This window comes from Ictalurus punctatus, chromosome 7 (genome assembly GCF_001660625.3).
Source record: "Ictalurus punctatus breed USDA103 chromosome 7, Coco_2.0, whole genome shotgun sequence".
Taxonomy (NCBI): Eukaryota; Metazoa; Chordata; class Actinopteri; order Siluriformes; family Ictaluridae; genus Ictalurus; species Ictalurus punctatus.
Genome location: NC_030422.2, coordinates 27,673,722 through 27,699,241, shown reverse-complemented (window position 1 = coordinate 27,699,241; position 25,520 = coordinate 27,673,722). Strand labels below are relative to the sequence as shown.

The 25,520-nt window shown below is 40.8% G+C and overlaps 1 protein-coding gene across 1 annotated transcript in view; it reads left to right on the top strand.

The window, feature by feature from the left end:
• The window catches only part of cacna1eb (calcium channel, voltage-dependent, R type, alpha 1E subunit b), a 78,887-nt gene that overhangs the window by 12,418 nt on the left and 40,949 nt on the right, over positions 1–25,520 (top strand). Inside the window, exons 4-12 of the mRNA XM_017471318.3 lie at positions 10,045–10,148; positions 11,939–12,097; positions 12,268–12,458; positions 15,411–15,514; positions 16,317–16,432; positions 17,436–17,489; positions 19,974–20,048; positions 21,997–22,206; positions 25,287–25,399. Coding sequence (XP_017326807.2) covers positions 10,045–10,148; positions 11,939–12,097; positions 12,268–12,458; positions 15,411–15,514; positions 16,317–16,432; positions 17,436–17,489; positions 19,974–20,048; positions 21,997–22,206; positions 25,287–25,399 — 1,126 coding nt within the window. The remainder of the gene's footprint in view (positions 1–10,044; positions 10,149–11,938; positions 12,098–12,267; positions 12,459–15,410; positions 15,515–16,316; positions 16,433–17,435; positions 17,490–19,973; positions 20,049–21,996; positions 22,207–25,286; positions 25,400–25,520) is intronic.

The following is a 25,520-nucleotide window of genomic DNA, read 5'->3' as shown; positions in this document are numbered from 1 at the left end:
TTTGTAGGTTTCATCCTAACTGTTTTTGTCATAACAGAATGAAAATGTAAAACTCTACTCCAAAACGGCCAGCTTAACATAAAAGTAAATTACTTCAACAAATAGAGCATTACTATAAGACTGCTGAGAGATATTTTTTAATAAGGTGTGGGCATAAATGAATAAAATAAAGCCGTGAGATAATGTATTATGTTTCTCAAGATCTATTATAATTGCTATCTTGTGGCAATTATTGTATTTGTAACTGAATGAGACATAAAAACGAGTAGAATTAGAGCGTTATGGCCACAGGAACCTAAGCATGGAGATGATTGATGATAATATTACACTTTACTTCAATCTTGGAATGATGCATAAACACATACTGGTGTCACTGGTGTTGTGAAATGGATATAGCACTCTCTATATCGAGCGAATTCTCAAAGCAAATACACTTTTTCTCCCATTTCCACTAAATAATAATCTGGAGGCCATGTATTAAGTATGAGCTTCCCACAGCATATTAAGTCCTGGCCTCAATATATTAACTTGTGGCCTCAATATAAGAATTCATGGCCATGCCTTATTAAAAATCATCCACCATGTCACCTCCGAGTCTCCGTACATTATCTGACACGCCAAAGCTTTACTGTATATTACTGGCAGTCTTCTGTTATCGGTTAAAATGTGAAAATAGTTCAGAGTCGGGTGCTAAAGGTTCCCACTTCCCCCCTAATTTTAGAGCTCTAATCTGTTATATCACACTTGCCCCTTACTAGTACAGTCCCACCTTTTTGCAATGTAACCCAGTTTCCCCCCTGTATGCAGCTGACACACTTTCAGTCATCACACGTTCGGCCTCCTTCGACACAGAAAAAAAGTAAGTCAGACTTAAAAGAAAACTACACATGTGTCACTCCGGTCCGCCGGGACTAGAAACAAGGCCAGTGGACCACAGCTTGCGGCTGTCATTTCATCTGGAATTAATGAATCGCCACTAGCAAATCTGCAGAGACGCACCGAGCTAATTTGATATTCTTTTGCGCAGAAGTCTGAAGGGAACGTGTGTTTATATTTAATATACCGTAATATTCATTTCTGTATAATAGTCTTTTATTGGCAGCACTTGCATTTGCATAAGTGGCCCCCTGTCGGAGATTATTGTTTCCCCCCTGGGCAGCTGAAGCCATTCTCCTTCTTTATATTAGTCCTGTTTGAGAGTGTAAAGTGCTAAAAACGGCAAATGCTGCTTAAATAAGTCAAGAATGCCTCGGTGTACTAAAAAGTGTGCTGGGATTTCTGGCAAGGTCGAATTTAGACTATATGGCGCTTGACGGTATGTCAGTGAAGGGCTGAAGTGCGGGTAAAGTCTGCACAGACATTTCTGCCACGCTGATCCTCTGGCATTTGCATTAAATTAGGCAGTCACGTGGCATTTATAGAATAATATGTGTGGCAGCATGGGGAAACCCTTCACATGATGAAATCTGGACATTTTCTACTATAGAAATTTTTAAAAAGCTACTGAGCTGAAATAATGCTTCTCTGTTGGAAATATCACAAGTAAAGTTCTAGCATTGTTCGAGTACCGAAGTGAATCGCATTGAATTTTCATCCTCGGCCCACCGAATGCCATACGGATTGTTCTTTCATTCATCTTCAGTAAGCACTTTATCCTGGTCAGGTTGGCGGAGGATCCTGACTCTATCCCAGGAACACTGGGAGTGAATTGTAAATACGCCTTGGATTACACTCTACTAGAATACACACTGGATTAGACCCGTCGATCACAGGGCACTCATCTACACATAGTCCCAATTTAGAGTAAATCCACCTACTGGCATGATTTTTGGAGGTTGGAGGAACCTGGAAAACCTAGACGACGCCCAAAAGCAATCGACAGATTTAATTTGCGTTCAATTTTATATGTAAACATGTCTATGAAACGTTTTCTAACATCCACCCCTGCCTTTACTCATAGCCTATAGACTAAGAAATTGTTCAAGTTCATTTTTTTTCAAATAAATACCATGATATACAAAGGAGATCAAACATCAGAACTAATCTTAATTTTCCATGAGGAAGCTTCCCAAAAGAACTCTTGAAGGGCACCACTTTCTTCGAGTTTATGTCAGGAACAGTGTACATATATGGGACTGCATGGTGGTGCAGAGAGTAGTGTTGGTACCTGGTTCAACCCTGATCTCGGGTTACTGTTTGTGTGCAGTTCTTTGTCCATGTGTGTTTCCTCCTAGTTCTCCGTTTTCCTCCCACCTTCCAAAAACATGCCAATAGGTAGCTTTACTGCAGTAAATTGCCCCTTGGTGTGAATGTGCATGTGCCTTGTGCCTTGCAATAGACTGCCATCTCATCCAGGATGTGTTCCTGGGATATTATCCATAGTGAAAAAGAAAGACGATTCAATAAAAATTTCATCAGAATCATCAAACTGATTCCTGTTGGACTGAGCTTTTATAAAAGTCTCGGTTATGTGTTCTAGAGTTATAAGAGCATTCTGGCAACCTTTAACAGTCCATCAGAGCTGCTAGATGGAACCGTTATTCCTGAATGTATGCGTAGCATAGCCCAATAAACACTGCTCCAATAACACTGAGTTATTAAGAGCAAATGCCTGGTTATGAGATCATTCATTTTCTGTGAAGTCTTGAGCTGGATTTGAGTAAAAGAGCTGACTTTCTTTTCTGTGATTGTGCCGAAGGTGGAGATCTGAGTCATTTTTTGCATGTCTGAGTAAGTGTTTCACAGTCAGCCGAAATAAATAAAAAGCCTCAGCACTAAGCAGCACTAAAGAGTGTTATTGTTTGTGTCGAGCCTGTGAAATGACCAAAAGCGCAATCTTTGACAGTCATGACAGCCGGTGAGTCTGAAGATAGGCCTCATTAATCAGACGTTAGCATGGCATTCCATGTCTTAAACATTAAACATGATTAAAAAAAAAGAAAAAAAACTCTATGATCCAAGTGGAAATTCTGCAAAATCTACTACAGTTATACTGATGTTTCGCATTACTATACTGTTTATTCATAAGGAAACATTTATACTTCAACAGCTATCAGTTAACATAAGTAGGATTTTTTTTAATGCACTGGTATTAAATATATATCATAAATGTTCGTTCTTTGGATAGTGTTAATAGCTTCCTATGCAGGTTCTACTTGGAAAAATGGAAGCCTTGGTTAGGATTTCCTCCAGAGGGACAAGCCAAAGAATCCTTAAGCATGTTGTATTTAACCTTTTTATTTATTTATTTATTTTTTTGATGTCTGAACTGATTTTGTAGCTCAGCGCACTTGTAAAATGTCAGAATCACATCCAAACCAAGCTCACTATAATTTAGTTGAAAATGTAGAATAAAGAAGCAACACCTGCTTCTATGGTGTCATTACATTGCCATATGCTTTTAGAACATTCTTATATAAAGATAGGCCTCATTAGTCAGACACACATGGATTTGCATGTCCAAAATGTTAAACATGTAAAAATAAATAAATAAATAAATAAAATTTAAAAAAAAAACAAAAAAAAAACTTTCATCCGAATGGAAATATCTGAAATGCTCTGCATCTGCTACAGTTATGTTGATGATTCACAGCTCGGTGTTGATACGGCCGTCCCCCCTCTCTCCCCCTTCTGATTTCGCCTTGGCCTCTAACAGCTCGTTACTGTGCAGGCATGTAGGTGTACGTGTGTGGGAGAGGGCAAATTCTGTTCATGTTAGGAATTCAAAGCTTGGACATGTCAGCTGCAAAAAAAATAAATAAAAAAAATAAATAAATAAAATTCTCTTTTCGAATTCTGAAAGAGAAGCTGCGTAGTTGGACGGAATCGTCACAAAAGGCCGAAAGCCTCTCATTCAGGACTAGCGTGGCCTGTACGTTAGCTCCGTGCTTGTTAATTTGTCGAAGCCTTCAGCAAAGCCTGAGAGAACCCGTCTTAAGAAATGTGTGCCGAATGCGACGGGTTGGAATGTGGTGTTGAGCTGTGCGTGTCAGGTTTGAGAGACATAGTGACAGGAAAATGAAGTGTAAGTTGTACAACAGCGAGATTTCCTGCAACCGGGCATGAATGTGGGAAGACGTGATATGTGACGTGTTTGTCAGTGAATTCGGTGTTCGTGGCTTATTTATTTAAATGTGAAACCAATTTTTTTTGCAATTTAGTTCAGATATTAAATGAACAGTATATATACACATGGAAAGCAGCTGCATTTGATGCCTTGCTGATTTAAAAGTCAGTTAAGATGGTGCTTACATATCTACGGAAATGGAACACAACCACATTGTCAGGTTACTAAAATACGCCAACAATCGTTAACCCTAAAGTCCATTAGGCAAGACAGAATAAAATATTTTTGGGGAAAGCAAACCGAATATTGTGTGACTACACCAATAATAATTTTTAAAATTTTCTTGATTTATTTTTAAGTCTAAATAAAAGTAATAACCTATTTGTCCACAAACTGCTCTTCCTCCATTTTTGTACAGGCTTGCTGATGCATAGGATTATGGAATATGTACTGTAAGCTATGTATGTTACCTTCAAATATCAGCCAGAAGACGGCACTTTTTGTTATGATGGCAGCTTTAATGCCTTCCTGTCTTCGAATACAGTCTTAATAGGCAACATTTGTTATACACCTATCGCATCCCCAAGTGTATGGGCAGTGGTAGCTCAGAGGTTAAAGCACTGGACTACTGCGCAGAAGGTTGTGAAATCCCAGTAACACCATGCTGCTCCTCCTGGAACCTTGAACAAGGCTGTTAACCCTCAACTCAGTTATATAATTGTACAAATGTAGCACAATTTCACTTATCTATGAAGTGGATACGACTGTCTGAGAAATGCTGTAAATGTATCACCTTTTACCCTCCCCCAAGCCATACCTGCCCACCACATACATTGTCCAATGAGAACCAATGGATACATACATTGTCCAATGAGAACCAGTGGATACATGCATTTTCAATGGGAACCAATGGATACAGTACATTTATTTTCAATGGGAACCAATGGATACATGCAATGTCCAATGGCAACCAATGGATACATGTCTTGTCCAATGGAAACCAATGGATACATACATTGTCCAATTGAAAACAATGTATTAATGTCTTGTCCAATGGAAACCAACGGATGCATACATTGTCCAATGGGAACCAATGGATTCATGCATTTTCAATGGGAACCAATGGATACATGCATTGCCCAATAGGAACCAATGCACATGTGCATTGTCCTGTGGGTAATTTTACTTAACTTACTAATAAAAGCTTCAATCCTCAATCCCATTTAACCTCATTCTCAATGTCGATGGTTACGCATGATTAATTCTGTCCTGATTCTTAATTGTCATTGAAGTGGACAGACAAACACGAGTGCAGGTTTCCTGGTTTTACTGCAACCAATGTAGCAAAGAAACCAAAGGGTTAGGCAAAACTCAGAAACGTGAAGCACAAATACGGTCAACTGTTCAGCAAACAGAAATAAACTACACACTAAATAAGGAAATTATAGTTAAAAAAAAAAATCGAAAAGAGCAGATAACCAAAGCTTGGAACCCTCACAACACAACGTTGGTTTCGACATCACAAGTCCAGGTTAGACTCCAGGTTATTTAAAGGGAGTAGTGTAATTGCAAACAGGTGAGCGTCTTGAGTAATCATTGATTGTAATGAGGTCGCAGGTTGAGGATCATGTGAGTTATAGTCTGGAAATTCAGGAGTCACATGGGTGGATGTGACGCAAATAAATGATATCTATTAAAGTATAGAGCCAATGTTCTACTCTATCTTCCACCAAGAATACATTTTAAGGTATCAATATCAGGTTGGAGGAGCCATGGTGTGTGCGTTTCCATGGTGTGTGTGTTTCCATGGTGTGTGTGGTTCAGACATCACTGTACAACTAAGCTGTCACATGGCAATTAAAATTAGCATGAGAACTCTCTTAAACCTAGCACTCTATTATCCTTTCACTTCTTTTGCTTTACTGCTGCGATTATGATCAGCATGTACCAGGTATCCTTGCAAAGTCTGCTTTAATTCAGTTTTTTATTCAGCTTGGGTCTTTGTGTGCTGTTCGACCTAGGCATATAGCATGAAACTCTTTCTTTTTCAATAAAAACCAGGGTTCTGTTGTAAGCCAGTGAGCGCACATTGCATTTACACATTTAAGAATGCTGTCTAATTTGATTGTCTAGATTTTAGCTAGACTGAAAGTTTAACATGTCTTTTCTATTACGTAGGAAAAAAACAAATATTGTGGTCACATACAAATCAAATTCATTACGGGCTGAAAAAACGTGGACAGATTTAGATGAAGGTGGATCAGGGCCAAGCAAAATAAACCAATAACAACATCTTTTCTGCACCAACAATGAACAACTGGTCATTCAGTGTTCAGCATGTTGCCATGGATACTGAATTGACTCGCATCAATGTAGAAAATCATTTCTACATTTTTATTTACATTAGAGTGACACATTTGTCAGATGTTTTTATCAAAACAAACTAGAAGTAAGGAAGAGTCAAATCCGAGGATCCGAATCAAGTGAGGCAGTGATGAATCTGAGGATCCAGATCAAGTGAGGCGGTGTTGAATCTGAGGATCCAAATCAAGTGAGGCGGTGTTGAATCTGAGGATCCAGATCAAGTGAGGGAGTGTTGAATCTGAGGATCCACATCAAGTGAGGCAGTGATGAATCTGAGGATCCACATCAAGTGAGGCATTGTTGAATCTGAGGATCCAAATCAAGTGAGGTAATGTTGAATCTGAGGATCCAGATCAAGTGAGGCATTGTTGAATCTGAGGATCCAAATCAAGTGAGGCATTGTTGAATCTGAGGATCCAAATCAAGTGAGGTAGTGTTGAATCTGAGGATCCAGATCAAGTGAGGCAGTGATGAATCTGAGGATCCAGATCAAGTGAGGTAGTGTTGAATCTGAGGATCCAAATCAAGTGAGGTACTGATGAATCTGAGGATCCAGATCAAGTGAGGCAGTGATGAATCTGAGGATCCAGATCAAGTGAGGTAGTGTTGAATCTGAGGATCCAGATCAAGTGAGGCATTGTTGAATCTGAGGATCCAGATCAAGTGAGGCGGTGTTGAATCTGAGGATCCAGATCAAGTGAGGGAGTGTTGAATCTGAGGATCTAGATCAAGTGAGGTAGAGTTGAATCTGAGGATCCAAATCAAGTGAGGCGGTGTTGAATCTGAGGATCCAGATCAAGTGAGGCAGTGATGAATCTGAGGATCCACATCAAGTGAGGGAGTGTTGAATCTGAGGATCCAAATCAAGTGAGGCGGTGTTGAATCTGAGGATCCAGATCAAGTGAGGCAGTGTTGAATCTGAGGATCCAGATCAAGTGAGGCAGTGATGAATCTGAGGATCCAAATCAAGTGAGGCGGTGTTGAATCTGAGGATCCAGATCAAGTGAGGCAGTGATGAATCTGAGGATCCACATCAAGTGAGGGAGTGTTGAAGCTGAGGATCTAGATCAATTGATGCACAATCGAATCTGAGAATCTTGATCAATTTAGGCAGAGCCAAATCTGAGGATCTAGATCAAGTGGCACATTGTTGAGTCTAATGATATAGATCAAGTAAGGGAAAGTCAAATACAAAGATCTGGTGAGCTACAGTCAAATATGAGGGTCTAGAGTAAATGATGGAGAGCCAAATCCAAAGATCTAGATCTGAGTCGATCTGAGGATGTAGCTCACGTGTGTCAGGGTAGAATCTGAGAATCCACATGAGCTATAGACGAATGCAAGGGATCTTGATCTTTCTCTAGCAGTGTGGTAGGGTTCAATCTGAATATACACAACAAGTGAGTAAGAGTTGGATTGGAGTATCTACATCAAATGAGTTGAATCTGAGGATATAGATCAAGCAAGGCAGAGCTGAATCCGAGAATCTAGTTCATGTGAAGAAGAGTCGATTCCGAGGATCTAGATTAAGCGAGGCAGAATTGAATCCAAGGATCTACATACCTTAAGTAAGGCAGAGTCAAAGCCGAGGCTCTAGATCAAGTGAAAGTGTTGAACCTGAGGACCCCGATCAAGTGAGGCTCAACGATTCAATATAGTTATAAAAACAAAAAAGTATTTTTTTGCACAAGTATTCACGCCCATTGCTGTGAAAACCTGAAATTGCTTCTGGTGCAGTTACCATCAGAATTCACATAATTGGTTAAATGAAGTCGACTTGTGTACAATTAAAGTGTCACATGATCTCAACATGAATACTCCTGTTCCTGGAAGGCCTCAGAATTTGTTAGAGAACATACCTAAACCGGCAGCATCATGAAGACCTATGAGGTTTCAGAACAACTCCAGGACAGAGGTTTGATTATTAATGTGTTTTTTATTATGTGTTTTTACTGTAAATCAGCGCCTCAGTGCTGTTATTTTCTCCAGGGCAAGCTTCATCAAAGACTACGTGCTGGCACAGATCATTTCGAAGGAGTCCCCAAAAAATAATTCTCGAGTGTTAAGCATATGTACGCTCAGTGGGATTGAGCTGGTGGTGTTTGAATGCCTCTCCGAAGAGTCTCCAAGCATTTCTTATAGACTTTATTTGGTTCTGTATTAGAATTGTGAGCAGCCTGACCTCTGTTTACTTACAGACCAACAAATCTCCAGTCATTGAGATGGAATTATTATTGAATGCTTTTTAATGGATATCTCAGAATATATTTTTTTATTAGGTGTTCACCTAAAAGCTTCCCCCTGCCCCCTTTTATTATGGATTTCATTTGTTGGTAGAATCACAGAGTCTTCCCAAGCTATACATACAGTATGACAGTGAAGACTGGATTTAGTATATATGCGTGAATAGCTTATACAGTAGCAAAAAGTATTGTCTATTGGCATGTGTTTTTCAAATCCAATTTTTGCTTTGAAGAAAATTAGCATATTACCCCGGTTCTTCAGATTATGCAATGAAATCTGTTCACCAGTTGCTTTGATCTGTTGGTGACTCGTGGCCTTGGTGTACCGCACAGCCGTTTCCTTGAATACCAACCATACACGATGTTCCGGTTGGATTCGTAACCTCGAGACTGGCAGATTTTCACTCAACGGCGTTCGTTCAGAGCCTTGAACACCCTTCGACGCCCCCGCACTCAGCCTTTTTCTTATTGCTCCCACTCAGCATGCGCTCATTCTCTACCTCTGTACCTCATTCCCTCTCTGTTCTCTACAGCCGCTTCACTTCTCCTCACTGTACTCACAATCATGTTTATTTACACGTGGTGTTATGAAAGATATGATGGATGTCTAGATAGAGTTGTTGTTTGGTTATACAGGAGATCTGTACTTACACTGTTTACTCAAAGGACGAAGACACATTGGTGAAAGATTGGTAATTAAATGCTAATCAGATGGGGAGTCATGTTTTGCATGAATTTATCGCTAACCTGCTATTAACGGAACCTCCGAAAAATGATGATGCACATTTATACATTTATATAGCATCCTTTGTTTTACTTGGGGGTGCTGTATATATTCTAATCATGCTGGGATTCCTGTTAACCTCCTCTATTTATGTATTCATTCTATAATCTTTCATTTTTTCACATGTAACCGTTTTAAACTGGTTGGAGCCTTGAAATTTTTTAAAACTCCATTATAACTCTGATACAATGTCCTGCTTCGACATTAACGTGATCGACATCTGGTCTCTTTTCACATGATTGGTGAAAATATAGTACCGACCAACAAGTGAACACAAAAAACACTAAACATTTCACAAATATTTTAATATTTAATGTATTTCGGGGTGGCGTTGTATTTTAAGAACCCTTGAGGAACTGTTTTTTGGTCGGGGGGGGCTGGGGGGGGGCTGGGGGGTTGTAACCTTTAAACCCTGATATGAATTTGGTCAAAAACATGAATTTGCAAGTGCATGTTGGTCATTTTTGTATTCCTGGTTTTGGTGTGAAGTATTCGAAAATAGGTCAGTGATGAGGCATCTGTATGTGTGTATGTGTGTGTGTGTGTGTGTGTGTGTGTGTGTGTGCGATTTATTGTGCTGAACACAGGATCTTGGCCACTGCTGGAGCTCACATGAACATCCCAGTGGACCTGAGGACTCTGAGAGCAGTGCGAGTCCTGAGACCTCTCAAACTCGTCTCAGGAATTCCCAGTAAGCGTCTCAAAGTTATTTAATGAACTCTATGTGTCTAGCTCAAGCGTACCCACGAACGTATCGTTTAAACCTTGAAAATACGATCCAAGTCGAATAATAAATTGTTCAAATATGCTCTTAATTCCCAATAAACTCCCAACAGTCTTGAGCAAACATCACATCTTTACCCGTACATGAAAATGGCTGCAATTGATGAATATGCATGGTTATGCAAATTGGAAAGGCAACTTATCTTGACTGGCTACTAGACTGACTAGCAAAGGCTGAGCAGGTCAAACTGGAAGACCATCTTTACCAGCTGGTAAGTGTTGGTAGAAACTGAATTACTAAAGCTACTAATTTCTATTAGTATAATAGACAAAAGTGTGGTCATTAGGAAAATCTCACACATTTAGTAATCAATTTAGTTTCAACTATTTTATAATTAGTTTTATTTATTTATTTAATTCTCCCAAACATGGTCTGGCAGTTTGACCGACTTGGCCAGTGTTTTGGCAGCTACTTGCTGGTCAGACTAAGCTAGATTTTTCAGTATGAGTCTTGGTTTATTCAAGTATCTCTGGCACAGTGAACCGAGAAGCAGCGATTCTCTAAAGACAGTAATGATCTTAGTTGCAGGTAGAGGAATGCCCACTTCTCACAATCCAGTTCTGGTTAATAAACCCGTAAGCCTGCCTGCCCAGATATAATGCTGCACTCCTGAATGTTCAATTTTTCGGAAGAAAAATGTGTTCAACTTTCTTTGGTCAACTTTGCCCAAAACAGCAATCTGTCCAATTGGAACCAGTGGAATTAACCGTTGAAAAGGTTTCGAGTGGGTTAGTTACAAATCCTCAGTGCATACCTCAAACTAGTCATATGAATCCTGAGCATTTGGTTCAGACTGGCTTTCTAATGAATCCCGAGCATCCTGAGGAATTCTCTCACTGAGAGCTCATTCTCTGGTTTCTTTCATTAATAACAATTACATCCTGCTCACTATAAATAGCCCACCTTAGAATATCTTATCATTGATCTTCATAATAAGCCAGCCACCTTCATCAGCGGCCACACCAAACACAGGAGCTAGTGTCTTTGAATTTCAGGCTGTAATCGCCTTTGTGCCTTCGCGAATACATTGCATCATGACTGTATATAATAACACCGTATCTCCAGTGCTGTCCAAAAGTCTCATGAAATCTAAATCGAATCAATAGCCGGTGCTTGTTGCGCAAGTGTTAAAGGAAATCGGCTGGTAGGATATTTCCAAGCATCTTGGACAACTGGATCCATATTGACTGTTTATAGCTGCTATAATGTAAGTGATAAAATTAACTAACTTGTCTTGGGGACGTTTCGCAACATTAAATGTAACTAAAAAATCCATAAAAAAGTATGTCATTCTTTAAATAAAAAGAAATGTAATTCGGTGGCAAATTGGTACGGTATATAAGATGTGAGGTGTTATTACTAACGTTGTTATTTTCCTACAACCGCAGACCATGCTGTGTTTTATTACGTACATAATCATGAACTGGGCCATATGACAACAAAGCAATCAAAACTGTATATAAAAACCGTCCATTAAATATAATATTAAAATATTTGGAAGATGAATGTTTGGAAACCTAAGATGTTCTCTTTGTAAATAAAAGATATTATTTTAAATAATAATGAATATTAGTAGTAGTAGTAGTAGTAGTAGTTGTTGTTGTAAATATAATTTGTATGATAAATTATTACAATTATCCATACCTGCGACAGATTTTGTGATGGTGTTGAAGTAAGAGTTCCATGTGTAACATCAGGTTTGCAGATTGTTCTGAAGTCCATCATCAAGGCGATGGTTCCTCTGCTGCAGATCGGCCTCCTGCTGTTCTTTGCTATCCTGATGTTCGCTATCATCGGCCTGGAGTTCTACAGCGGCAAGCTGCACCACACCTGCCTTCCCCAACTGGACATCCTTGGTTAGGATCGTCATTAAATAATATAATAGTGAATGAGAATTAAAGCAGATTGGAGATAGAGCTGAAAATTTTCCATTTTCCAAAATTTTCCATGTAGGAAATTTTCCATTTTTGTGTTGTGAGATGTTTTTTTTTTTTTTTTTCGCTGAGTGGGTTTGTATTGCCATCAGATAACGAGACAGTGGACTCCTCCGAAGTGGAGTTTGCCTGCGGCGTACGCAGGTGTCCGGAGAAATACGACTGTAATGGCTCGTGGATTGGGCCGAACGATGGCATCACTCAGTTCGACAACATCCTCTTTGCAGTGCTCACCGTGTTCCAGTGTATCACCATGGAGGGCTGGACTGCTGTTCTCTACAATGTAAGCTTGCATCACTTATATAAATCTGTGACTGTGGCCATGACGGTGGTAGTTTGCCACCACGGTGGTGGAGTGCTACCTGCGGTATTGTCAAATGACACGCAACGTTAATGTTTCTGCTTGAGTGGACACTATGACATGTACAACATTCTGTATACGAGTGTAATAATAATACCAGTTGCGATATTCATTTGTATTTATAGCCTACCATATAGCGGGAGATTTTATGTTAATACGCAAATTTCGTAATCATAATCAAAAGCCTTTTATGGTGGTGTCTGTTAGTTTGGGCCGGGTTTGTTTGAGCAGCAAAATCCAGTCAGGCGAATTCTGCGATTTCGCTTCGGGTTCTGCCGCTGCGATGGATCTTGGGAAACCAAATGTTACATCGGCGATCTGGGAACATTTTGGATTCGCGCCTAATGAGAGGTGATCCAATACATTTGGACGAAGCCATATGTCGGCTTTGTGGGGGAAAAAGGCGTCACCCAGCCGCGTTTCTTAATTTTATTTAATATGACGATTTTTAACAATTTATTTAGGTTACCGTCCTACTGGTATTTCTTTCAAAGTTTTATAGGCTTGTGGTATACGACACCCGTAAAAGAAATAAAGTATTCGTCAGAGAAACGCGCGACCGTGTTTAACACCATCTCTTTATTATCCACTAATTCTCCTTCTCCCCTTGCGTGCGATCACAATACCGTATCCCACAGCACCCCCAGGCTGTTTCTCATTGCAACAACACGACCCAACAAGGCTGTATTGAGTTGTTCCGATGATGGAATTGCTCAAATACAGCCTCATTTAATTTTTATATATTTAGGTTTTTATTTAATTTAAGCATGTAAAATTATATATATTATTATTATGTTATATTATCTTATATAATTATATCAATTTCACTTCCTCAATTGCCCCCCCACACACAACCACCACCACCCTCACCGCGGCGGTTTGGTCATTAACCACCCTACAACTTTTACTTAGGATCACTTTTTAAACCTAGATAACGTACGAACGTTCATGAAAGGTCCGGTCATTTTGAGCGATAAACTATGGACCGTTTTCAGAATCGATCGTTTAAGGTAGCAATTTATGTTCAGATTTATGCAGGGAACATCCTCTGCATTTACAGCCACGCTACACCGGAGCTTAACTTAATTCATTTCGCCCGATTGTTATTGTATAGAACTTAGTTGTGTCTAGAATTGTTCTAAATCCAAACATAATATAATCAGGTGATAGAAAATACGGACTGAAATGGCATTCTATCACCCCCCCCCCCCCCCCACCACCACCACCCCCGCTGTTAGTTGCAATACATTTGGCATAAAAGTAAAGCACGATAAAATGCATTTTAGATTAATATAATGATATATGAATGAGGAAAAAGACCCAGTTTTAAATAAATATCTAACAGTAGTCTAATGAGTCGTGAATATGCAGTATTAAGGCCTGTCATGAACGGGATGCGGAAAGGATCCTACTTATCATTCATTTATTCATTCAGTGTCTCGGTAGAACAGCGGGCAAAATGGCTCTCAGTTCAAGGTCAAAATTGAAATTCTTCCGCTTTAGGCAAACTCCACCCGAGCACACAACCCCCGCACATCTGTCCAAGTAATGTGTAATTTGTAGTTACAGAAAAACTCACTCCACAACACCAGAGGCCTCCATCACCTGAGTACTAACCCACTTCCAGGATACCGAGCTCACCTGATTCCCAGCCCTTCCTCATTCAGAGCTAGTATACAGTATAAACATTAGTTTCCAGGTATGCGTTGCGAAGTCTCGCCTGTTTTATCGTCTGCGGTTCTGAGCTGTTTGTTATTTCTTGTTCTGGTATTTTGGATCTCTTGTCATATTTGCTGATTTTCTTTGTCCCGTTGGATTTTGCTCACCCTTTTGTCTGCCTACGTTTGGTATGGCATTCGGCACAATAAACGCCGCTCTTCTGTTCAGTAAAATCTCATCGTGTTACGGGAGGTCTGAAGATCTAGCAGATTTTGGTTTATCTCATAATAAATCAAATGTGACGTTAAACAAGTGTGAATGATGTGATCAGATGGGGTCGTATGGTACAAACTATATATCTCCACCCTTAATACTAACCTTAACCTTCTCGATATTTAGTGTGATTGGAGTTCTGTGATACTGTGTCAGTTTGAGATCATTTGATACTAGAGATTCTGGTGTGACCTTGGTGTGTTTTTGGCATTTACCATTTTGGACGTTCCATCGGATTCCAGAAATTAGGCTAATCATACCTCTGTTCTCCCATATGTCCTTAAACTAATGAATGTCCCATGCGGCGTTTTTTATGAAGCTAACAAATGCACCGTTTTATAACTACACTTGGGTTGTTATTCTCAGGTGCAGGTTAAAATATGAAGTAGTCAAGATTTTCTGATAAAAAGAAGAAAAAAAAAAAAAAAACATTTTTTTTAATTCCAGCAACAATCTACAGAGTATCTCTGTGAATGGTCCTTAGATATGAAGTATATCAATATTTTTATATAATGAAAAACATCATGTTACTGAAGTTCAGTGCGCTGATGATGTTTGTTTATGAGGGAGAAAGAGCTGTTATGCTGTCAGGAGACCTACACCAACACAGGTTCATCAGACTCACTGTGTGAGGGTGGATGGATCTTTTTGTTCTGATTACACTGAATTTCAACTCCTTCTTATGTTTAAAGCACAAACTACTGTACTGCTTTACTGTACTCAACACCATTTTTTATAGCGTCGCAGCAGATGTCTGATAGTCCAGTAAACAACACCTCATTATTATGTCATTTAAGAGATACTGTTTGTGTGAATTAAATATTGTTCTGGTACGACCTTGGCCTGGTGATTTATTTTTTTTTTGGCTTTGGTTGTTTTGGACTGTCCATCAGTCTAATGAAAGTAGGCTAATAACACGTCTGTTGTCCGATATGTCCTTAGACTAATGATGCGCTGGGTCCCACGTGGAACTGGATATACTTCATTCCCCTCATCATTATTGGCTCCTTCTTCGTGCTAAACCTGGTGCTTGGTGTCCTTTCAGGGTGAGAACCTCACAGAACATACTCCTGTTTCTCTAACAGGACAAATGTAACATGCTCTTTTTAGCTAATGGCGTCAATCCTTGGAAATATGTCTGCAACCAATATGCAACTAAGAGGCCAAGGGTAACTTTCCAGATGATGCGACCACCAGCGTGCTTCACTGTAGGGATGATGAGTAGTATTGTTTTGGTTTTTTTGGCCAAACGTAGCATTTGAACCAAGGCTAAAAAGTTCACAGAAGTTCACTTTCCAAATGTTTGCTGAGTCTCCACCATGCAACTCTAAACAGGATGTCCTATGGCTTTCCAGTCTTCCATAAAGCCCAGCTTTGTGGAGTGTCCATGCTATAGTTTGTCCTATTAACAGCTTCTTTCATCTGAGGTGTAGATCCCTTCAGCTTTTTCAGAGTTACTCTTGGCTTCTTGGTTGCTTCTCCTCTGTACACAGTCAGCTGGATAACCTCCGCTAGTTATTATATACAGTATAATCTCAATTAAATCCATTTCCGTTCTAGGTTGGAACACTACACAATATAGACAACTTAAAGGGGGCTGAAAACGTATGTAAGGCACTGTAAACAAGAATCAGTATTTTTCTCACCCGCATAATCCGCAGTCGGAAAGGACATGTCTTTCTGTGACTAACATTTAGAGAAAGATCAAATGTGCTGTCAATGCCCAGTAATAGTAAGTCATTAATAAAGTCAAACTCTCAAAGTCAAATCACTGCTCATTTATTTGTTGTTGTTTGCGTTTGTGTTTGAAGTTGTCCTGGTGTTTGACGTGTGTCCTGTTCCCCATAGTGAGTTTGCTAAAGAAAGAGAGCGTGTGGAGAACCGACGAGCCTTCATGAAGCTTAGACGACAGCAGCAGGTGGAGAGGGAGCTTAATGGCTACCGTGCATGGATTGACCGAGCAGGTACGGTATTTCATATTTATCCCATTTGCTATTTTGAGCCTTCGTGTGCTTTATAGTATACCGTTCACCCATGATATAGTACGTGCTGCAAATGTCCTTACTTCCAAAAATCCAGACAATTTATGAAAATAAAATAAGGCAAAAATATGGCAAAGACCTTAAACGCTATCATTCGCATTGTCTATTATGTACATTGTCTATTATTGTCAAATAGGCAGTTGATGAAGAGTAAAGACAAGTCAACGAAGCAACCAATACGCAAGGACAAACGCGCAACCTGATTGGTTACTGCTTCCATAAACGTGCTTCAGTGCGTTCTCAGGATGATGAGCAGTGTTGGGTTTTTGCAAAACACTGCACTTTGTACCGAAGCCAAAAAGTCCTAATCAGTCCAGAGAACACGCTTTTTATTATTATTATTATTAGTTATTTTAACTAAAAGGATGTACAGTATTTCAATCAATCAGTGAATCAATCAATCCCATGAAAGCGAGTCGTATGGTCTCCCACTACTCCCAAGTTTACCGAGTGTGAACCTTTTAGTTCCGCTAAAAGGCCTCCCAGTTTAGTTGCCTACGCCACCCTTGGTACGACTCGATCCAGCCTCCCACCTGAGCCGAGCAAGCAGGTAAGCGGCAGTGTGTGGAAACACAGCGGCTCTGTGAAGCCTCTGCTCTTCTGTAGGAGCTGCATGGCAAACTCGCTCTCCCACGCAGATAAGGGTTAGCAAAGAGGTGAGCCTGACTCACAGACTGGAGTGTGCTAGTGTGTGTTTGTGTGTGTGTGTGTGTGTGTGTATGTGAGACACCCGCTCTGTATAGTCATTGTTTTCTACAGTGCAAGGGATCAGATTTAAGCGGCATTCTGGTACAGAGAACTTTAATCAGTCTCGAATGATGGACTCCAAACACCAGCCACTTTGGCATTTCGCTTTGACATTGCTCACTATTCAAAACGGTCTGCGCTTAGTGTCATTACGTTTCTTTTCTCTTTCTCTCCACAGAGGAAGTGATGCTCGCAGAGGAGAATAAAAACTCCGGAAGGTCTGCATTAGAGGGTATGAGGTTTATTATTCATGTATTAATGTGCCTTTTTGTTCAGTGCACTCACACACACACATATTACAACCAATAAACAAATAGACATAAGTATGCATCTCCAGTTAAATTACTCCTGCGCTGTAAAACGCTTTACTGCATTTATATTCGCAGTGAGACACATCGTCCTGACGGTGCTATTATATTAATTTTACCCTTTGAGTCGTAATGTATTTATTTTCTAAAAGGTTCGCTGGACCTTCCTCTTCTCAGCGTACGTAGGAGAGATTTTCTAACACTTGGAACACCAAAGTACAAAGCGTATACGTGACTTCTACATATATAGAGCACAAATAGTATTAACCCTTCCTCAAACGTTATTAATCGCAAGAATTGGATTCTGTATTAACGTGTCACGTCCATCGGTGGATAGGACGTCGTAACGTTTGCCTGTTATGTTGCTTAGCAACCAACGCTCCCCGTTTACCGACGACGCTGCATCACGGAAGGATTGTTTATACTAGTGAATCATAATCAGTTGAATTCTTTATTGAACACGGGATTTTAGCTTGTCGTTTTCTTCGTCATTTTATTGAAACTTCGTTTCGCTTTGCTTTGCTTTGGTCAAACCGTGCTAAGCGAAACACCCTTACGTAGGATAAGATGACTGCAGCGCACGTTCTTGAGCGGCTTATTGCTTTATTATAGCACGGTGTTGCCGAATTCTGAAATCTGATTGGTCAAATGGGGCTTGATTCATTTTCTATCTAATATGAATGTGTTCATTAATCTAAGACTTAATAGAAGGACTTTTAACAAACAGATTAAAGAAAAAAGTGATAATAGGAACTTGTTTGGAAGACATAAGAAATGAAAATAGAAGAAAAAGAAAAAAAACCATGTAATTATTGGCAAATTCCTGTTTCATAATGATAAGGAGTCTTTATTAGCCACATATGCATTACAACACAGTGAAATTTTTCTTTTTGTATATCCAGCATGTTTGTAGGCTGGGATCAGAGCACAGGGTCAGTCATGATACAGCGCCCCCTGGAGCAGAGAGGGTTAAGGGCCTTGCTCAAGGGCCCAACAGTGGCAGCTTGGCAAAGTAGAGGATTGAACCCCCGACCTTCTGCCCACTGCCCCAAGCCACCACCACAAACACTGCCCCCAAGCCACCACCACCCCCAAGCCACCACCACCACCACTTCCCCCAAGCCACCACCACTGCCCCCAAGCCACCACCACCACCACCACCACTGCCCCCAAGCCACCACCACCAACACTGACCCCAAGCTACCACCACCACCACCACCATGGCCCCCAAGCCACTACCACCACCACTGCCCCAAGCCACCACCACCACCACTTCCCCCAAGCCACCACCACCACCACTGCCCCCAAGCCACCACCACCATTGCCCCTAAGCCACCACCACTGCCCCCAAGCCACCACCACTGCCCCCAAGCCACCACTACCACCACCACCACCACTGCCCCCCAAGCCACCACCACCACCACTGCCCCCAAGCCATCACCACCACCACCACTGCCCCCAAGCCACCACCACCATTGCCCTTAAGCCACCACCACCACCATTTCCCCCAAGCCACCACCACTGCCCCCAAGCCACCACTACCACCACCACCACTGCCCCCCAAGCCACCACCACCACCACTGCCCCCAAGCCATCACCACCACCACCACTGCCCCCAAGCCACCACTACCAGCAGAAGAATAAAACACTTCAGGATGTGCTGGTGTAGGAAAATAATCAACATTGGGGTGTTAACAGTAACTCCGCCTTACATCAGGATGCACCACGCGACCCTATCGCTGATTATTTTCCTATAACAGCATGCCCCCTAGTGTATTATTCCCTACATACCATATATAGTGTATTTTCCCATTTACAGTTTACAGTAAAAACAGCTCAATTACATCTGAACTATTTGTGAGCTAGTCCCAAGTAGAGCAAGATACAAGACAGCATGTGATAGATAGAAACACATGTCTTTCTAACATTGGCTTTCCCATGAATAATATTTTTTTTTTAAATAACCGCACATAAAAAAAAACACCATCGTGGTTTATATTAGAATGGTCATGAGATCACACGATTGGTAAAGACTACTGCTTCTTCCCGACGATCAGCTCTGTATACATTCAGAGCCCAAGCCCGAGCCCCAGCAGCAGGACGCTACGGCTCGTAAGGCGCACCGGCGATGGTCGCTCTCTCGTTGCAGCCATTCCAGTCACCACAGCAATGATCCTTTTCCGTTTTTCACATGCCCACCGATGTGGTGTGCCTTTGTTCGGCCTCTGCATTCAGGCTTTTGCAGAAAGAAAAAAAAAGGTCACTCGCGTCTTTCACGTTTGCGAGCTGGTCCCGACAGGAGCACGAAACGAGGCTGTGTGAAAAAGACATTGCCTTTTGGTTTGGAGTCTTACGTTGTGATATTCATATGTTCACTGCAGTAATTACGCCTTTTCGTTCCATTGAAGTGTTGAAGCGAGCCACGAGCAAGAAAAACGCGAGGCGTCGTGGAGAGGACAAATATTCAGAAATCGCAACAGTTGGTTAGTAACATCACTTTGACTACATCCATATGCTCTCTCTCTCACTCTCTCTCTCTCTCTGAGCCTGTGTCTCTGTCTTTTTTCTCATTCTTTCTCTCTCAGTTTCTTTCTGCAAGACTTTTGTGCTTGGTTTCTAGTTTATTTTTGCCTACAAAATAAGTGTGAATAAGTCTACATAACACTGACATAAGCTCTTCATGATATCCAACATAAACGTGCATAAACATTATTAAAAGTGCATTTGAACAGGCTTTAATTAAGACCCCGTTTGGAATTTTTAATCTCACGCGAGATCGATTCGCTTTCCTTTTTGACATAAGGTCGTGTAAGAAAAAAAAAATGAAGAGGGTGTCGAAGATCTCAGTGAAGAATAACTTTATCGCAGCACAGCAGTGACAAAGTACACGGAGCACTCCGTTCGGGCTCGTCAGAGTCAGAGTGAACCCCGAATGATATCCGCTCGGATCATTTTATACTGTGTTTCAAATCAGGTTTTCTGTATGTGATGGAAATGAAGTTTAATTCGAAATGGAAATTAAGGATAGCATTCGATGCGATCGCTTTTCCGTTCTCACGGTTGTTACAGGTGTGACCCCACCAAATGGTGAGTCTTTCTGAATGATAATTACAGTCACGTAGCTCTTTGTTCAGGGATGGTTCTTGATGTCCAACTGCACCTCCCAGGCTATAACCATGTGAATGTCACTTTAGGTGGTATTATACGCATACTGCTGAGATTGAAGTGAAGTGTCCCTTTGATAATTCAGCATTTTTGGGGATCATCCTAACACAGTTCGGGGTGGAATCTGCTGAGAGGCTGTCTGTCATTTCTTACAGTTGTTATGATGCTTACGTGAGAACGTTATAACTGCTGACTCTGGCGCTGAGTGAACTGGATGATGATGATGATGATGATGGTTCTCATAAAAACCTTATAAGTAGTTTACAGATAGGCCTGTGTCCTGGCACTGTTGTGGATATTCATAAAACTTTGTAGGTAGAAATATGAAACTTTAAGGTCCGACATCATGATGAGCAGTGTTCAACCTTTCCGATTATCTTCATCCGGCAAGCTGATCCAATCACATCACCACCATTATGTAGTTATTCATTTTCACTACTCGACCAGTAATTCCAGAAAAAAGCAAAAAAAAAAAAAAAGAAAAAACAATCCACTAGTTGATTAGTCATTTTTTCTCCATCGTTAAATCAAAAACTGATTCACGATATTGCTACTTTGTACTTTGTTTCAATTAGTGCAGCTACATAAATGCTGATAAACAACAGCTTCCAATCGTATTTCATGAAGCATTTACAGGCTGTAAATGATATTTTAGGCTGTAAATCAATGCAGTAAATGTGAAAAATAATAAATCTGTGTATCATATTACACTATTTAAGGATGCACCAGTGGTTAAAATGTATCACTGTACTCCAGAGTTGGTGGCTCGATGGAAACTGCTGATTCTTGAACTGAGAGTGCGTAGCATGGAAGCTCATGTCCTTTCTGCAGACCTCTCCTTATATCGTCTCATGTATGTATACAGCAGCTCTTCAGCAGCATCTTGGAGGTTTTTCCATGTGCAAAAATGAAGTTGAGACTTGCCTACGTGGGCCTAGTCTGAAATAGAGTATGTTCAGACTACAAAGTACATCTATCTGCTTTCTTACCATCCTCCCCAATGTCTTAGTGAATGTATTCGCCTGTACAAACCCTAACTCTGACATACATAAAGCACAGCAAGTCAATTGTCATGACATTCAAGCAAAAGTCAGCCTGTAACGCAAAAGTGCTGTAACGCCGAACTGACGCAAGAGTTATCATAAAAGATTGATGTCAATTGTTATTAAGATCTTATGAACGCTACCCTTCAGTGCTATAGTGTATCATGTTGCGTGGTGTGACAGCATGACCTTGGCTCTGTGTTTGCGTGCATGTGTTTCCCAGGTGGGCCCAGGCCTCCGGTGAACATCCGCACAGTGAGACGGGGTCCCGCCGCCTACCTGCGCCGTAAAGAGCGCATGCTACGCTTCTCCATCCGCCGTATGGTCAAGACGGACAGCTTCTACTGGATAGTGCTCAGCCTCGTCGGCCTGAACACCATCTGCGTAGCCATCGTCCACCACAACCAGCCCGAGTGGCTCACCGTGCTTCAGTGTAAGAGCCGGGTTCTGCTTACCGCTTAAGAATGGCTCGACCCAGGCCATGAGCCATCAATGTATTTTATATTTCTCTTTTTATTTGAATATGAATATATTCATTTTGATACCAGTGGAAATGTATATATTTTATATTTAAATTAAGCATTAAACACTTTTCATGCTTAGGGAACCTCTTGGTAGATCTTGGCAAAATCCAAATCCTAATCTGCTTCTCTTCGACGTTCATGTGATGACTACAAATCAGAGTTATCGTTTTTTTTTTTTAAATACAGTTTTTCTTTTTTTCCCCTCCTTCTTAATTTGTGTCTATTTTCTTGTTAGTGATTCATGTAAGAGGCGCTGTCAAGTGATTCGCAAAATAAGACTCCCAGCATTGTGAGTCAGGCCAGAATATAAATGAAGGCCAGAATGTGGTCAGATAAATGTAGGACTTGAAAGAGAGCCTGCTATCAAAGGGATGCTCGGTTCCTGATCTTAGCATCTCTCTGATATTCAGATGCTTAGTGATTATCATGGAAAAATGATTAGCTGCTCATCTGTGACATTAGTACATCCAGTTTTGATACCGTAAGGGCTCGTTTTCAGTCTAGACCAATCCAGGAAGTAATTCTTCACTTTCTTTACCTTGATGATCTCTACCAGTTAGATGTAATATTATAGGATTAAAAAAAAGACAATTGGGAATTATTGCGATTTAAACCACAGTACTGTTGAAATCTTTGTTCTGACTGGACAGAAGGTGTTGATTCATTTTCTATATTAATGTTCCCACTTGTACTAATAGTTTATTGTTTTTACCTTAACAGCTCATTCATAAAAAGAAAGGGATTTTTAAAAATGTGTCGTAAGAATGAAAAACATATACACACGCACGTCAAGAAATTAGAATATCGTGGAAAAGTTCATTTTTTCCCCCGTAATTGAATTCAAAAAGTGGAACTTTCATGTATTCTAGATTCATTAGACATAAAGTGAAATATTTCGATTTCTTCACTTTATTTTTTTCCCCTTTGTTTAAATCTCGAAGATTACGGCTTACGGCTTTTGGACATCCAAAATCCAGTATCTCAAAAGGTTCGAATAAAGAATTTATAATACAGAAATGTCGACCTTCTGAAAAGTATGGTATGAAATGAACTCGATACTCGGTCAGGGCTTTAATCCTTTTGCATGAATTACTGCATCGATGCGGCGTGGCATGGAGGCGATCAGCGTGTGGCACTGCTGAGGTGTTCTGGGTTGCTTTGATAGCGGCCTTCAGCTCGTCTGTATTGTCGGGTCTGGTGTCTCTCGTAGATTCTCTATGGGGTTCGGGTCAGGCGAGTCGGCTGGCCGATCAAGCACAGTAATACCACGGTCAGAAAACCAGTCACTAGAAGTGTTGGCACTGTGGACAGGTGCCAAAATAGCACTTGATATCGTCCTGTTATTTTCTATTTTATTTTGTTTCATTTTTTACAGATTTTTTAAACTACTAGATAAATACTAAGTCAAGATCATAAAATTGCAGTGTGTTTGTGGGAAGTACGCTAGTTAATTGTGCTTATTTTTCTGACTGTTATCGATTGTCATCGTTCGTTTGATGTGCTCTTGTCACGTAAATAACGTAATGGAGGTTTGGACGGATGCGAGTGCAGTAAAAGACTTTTATTTACGAGCGACAGGCAGACAAATCCAAATCATGATACTGAAGTGGGGTCAAAACAGGCAATAGGTCAGGCGATGTACAATAAGGCACAAACTGGGCTAGGCTAGAATCCGAAACGAGAAACGAGGAACATGAATCCAACCGAAAACAAGGAAAAACCGCTTGGTAAGGAGAATAACTCAATACTACGCGATGTGCTAAGAGACACGAGGGGTTTAAATGACAAACGTAATCATGGGTGAAACACAGGACAGCTGAAAACAATGACGACATAGATACGGTGAACAACCAATGACGAAACAGGGCTGGAGACAGAACATAACCATAACAAAAGCACGTGTCCAAAGTAAACAAAGTCAGTGTCACTGAAGACTGAAAAGCTCACGTTTCGAGCTCGCGCAACGAGCCTGCACGTCGGTTTTCCAAGCACGCTGCAATACTGCAGCGCTAGCTCGAAGGGAAATCGTGACAGCTCTCCTGTAAAGAAAACATGTCGACGGTTTGAAGGATAAGCTGAACGAGCACTCGTCTGCTACGAGTACAGCTCACTTTAAGTTACTTCGTAACGTCTCTGATTAAGATACTGTCACCTCTGATGTCGTCCATGTGAAAAAAAAATACTTTTCGTAGACTTTAAATGGATGATTCTATGAGTTGATTAACAGTGTTAGCCTCAAATGGCATTCCATAGTGTATTCACAATGCGCCAAACATGAATGTCAGCACGCCGTGTTGTGTATTACATGAAACTGATTGGCAGTGATGCCGGACTTAATACTGCTCGTCGCTCGAGTTGATATCAACACAAAAATTGAGGCTAAGCGTAAGTTGAGAAACCCACATAGCTAAAAACATCTATGTTCTAGGCAAACTCCGTATACCATGTGTAACTCGTAGCATTTTTAAATAGAGCTTAAATCTGTAGTTCTGAGGTTGTGCACAATTTTGGTATTTAATCCGTCTTTGAGTGTAGGTAACGGAACCCTGAATCTAAATCTACATCCACATTTCTGTAAAACTGCTTTGTGGCAATATCTACTGTTAAAACCGTTATTCAAGTATAATTCAACTGAATTGTACTAAAGATGTGCCCTGCGATGGACTGGCACCCTGTCCAGGGTGTACCCTGCCTTGTACCCCGATGCTCCCTGGGATAGGCTACAGGTTCCCCGTGACCCTGAAAAGGAGTAAGCGGTAGAAGATGGATGGGTGGATGGATGTACTAAAGATGAAGACAGTTTTTGTGGTTGTCTATCAGAAGATGCAATAATCCCCTACAGTGTTTTGAGGGGTTGTTTTTCCACATCCAGGTGATATTTGGATGCAGGTGGATGTGCAGCTGCAGTTGTCATGGCAATTACCCAGGTGTACACTCAGCTACATGTACCATAATCATGGCACTGAAAATGTTTTCAAACCTTTTGCAGACTACGCAGAGTTCGTGTTTCTGGGACTGTTCCTGGCTGAGATGTTTCTGAAGATGTACGGTCTTGGCTTCCGCCTCTACTTCCACTCCTCCTTCAACTGCTTTGACTGTGGGGTAGGTGTGCTGTTTAGAAGTTTTTCGTGAGTCCACTGCTGAATCATTGTGCGCCTGTCAACAGAACGTCGTGACTCCGCTGTACAAGATGTTTTTTTTTTTTCTTTCTTCTGCTTAGGCC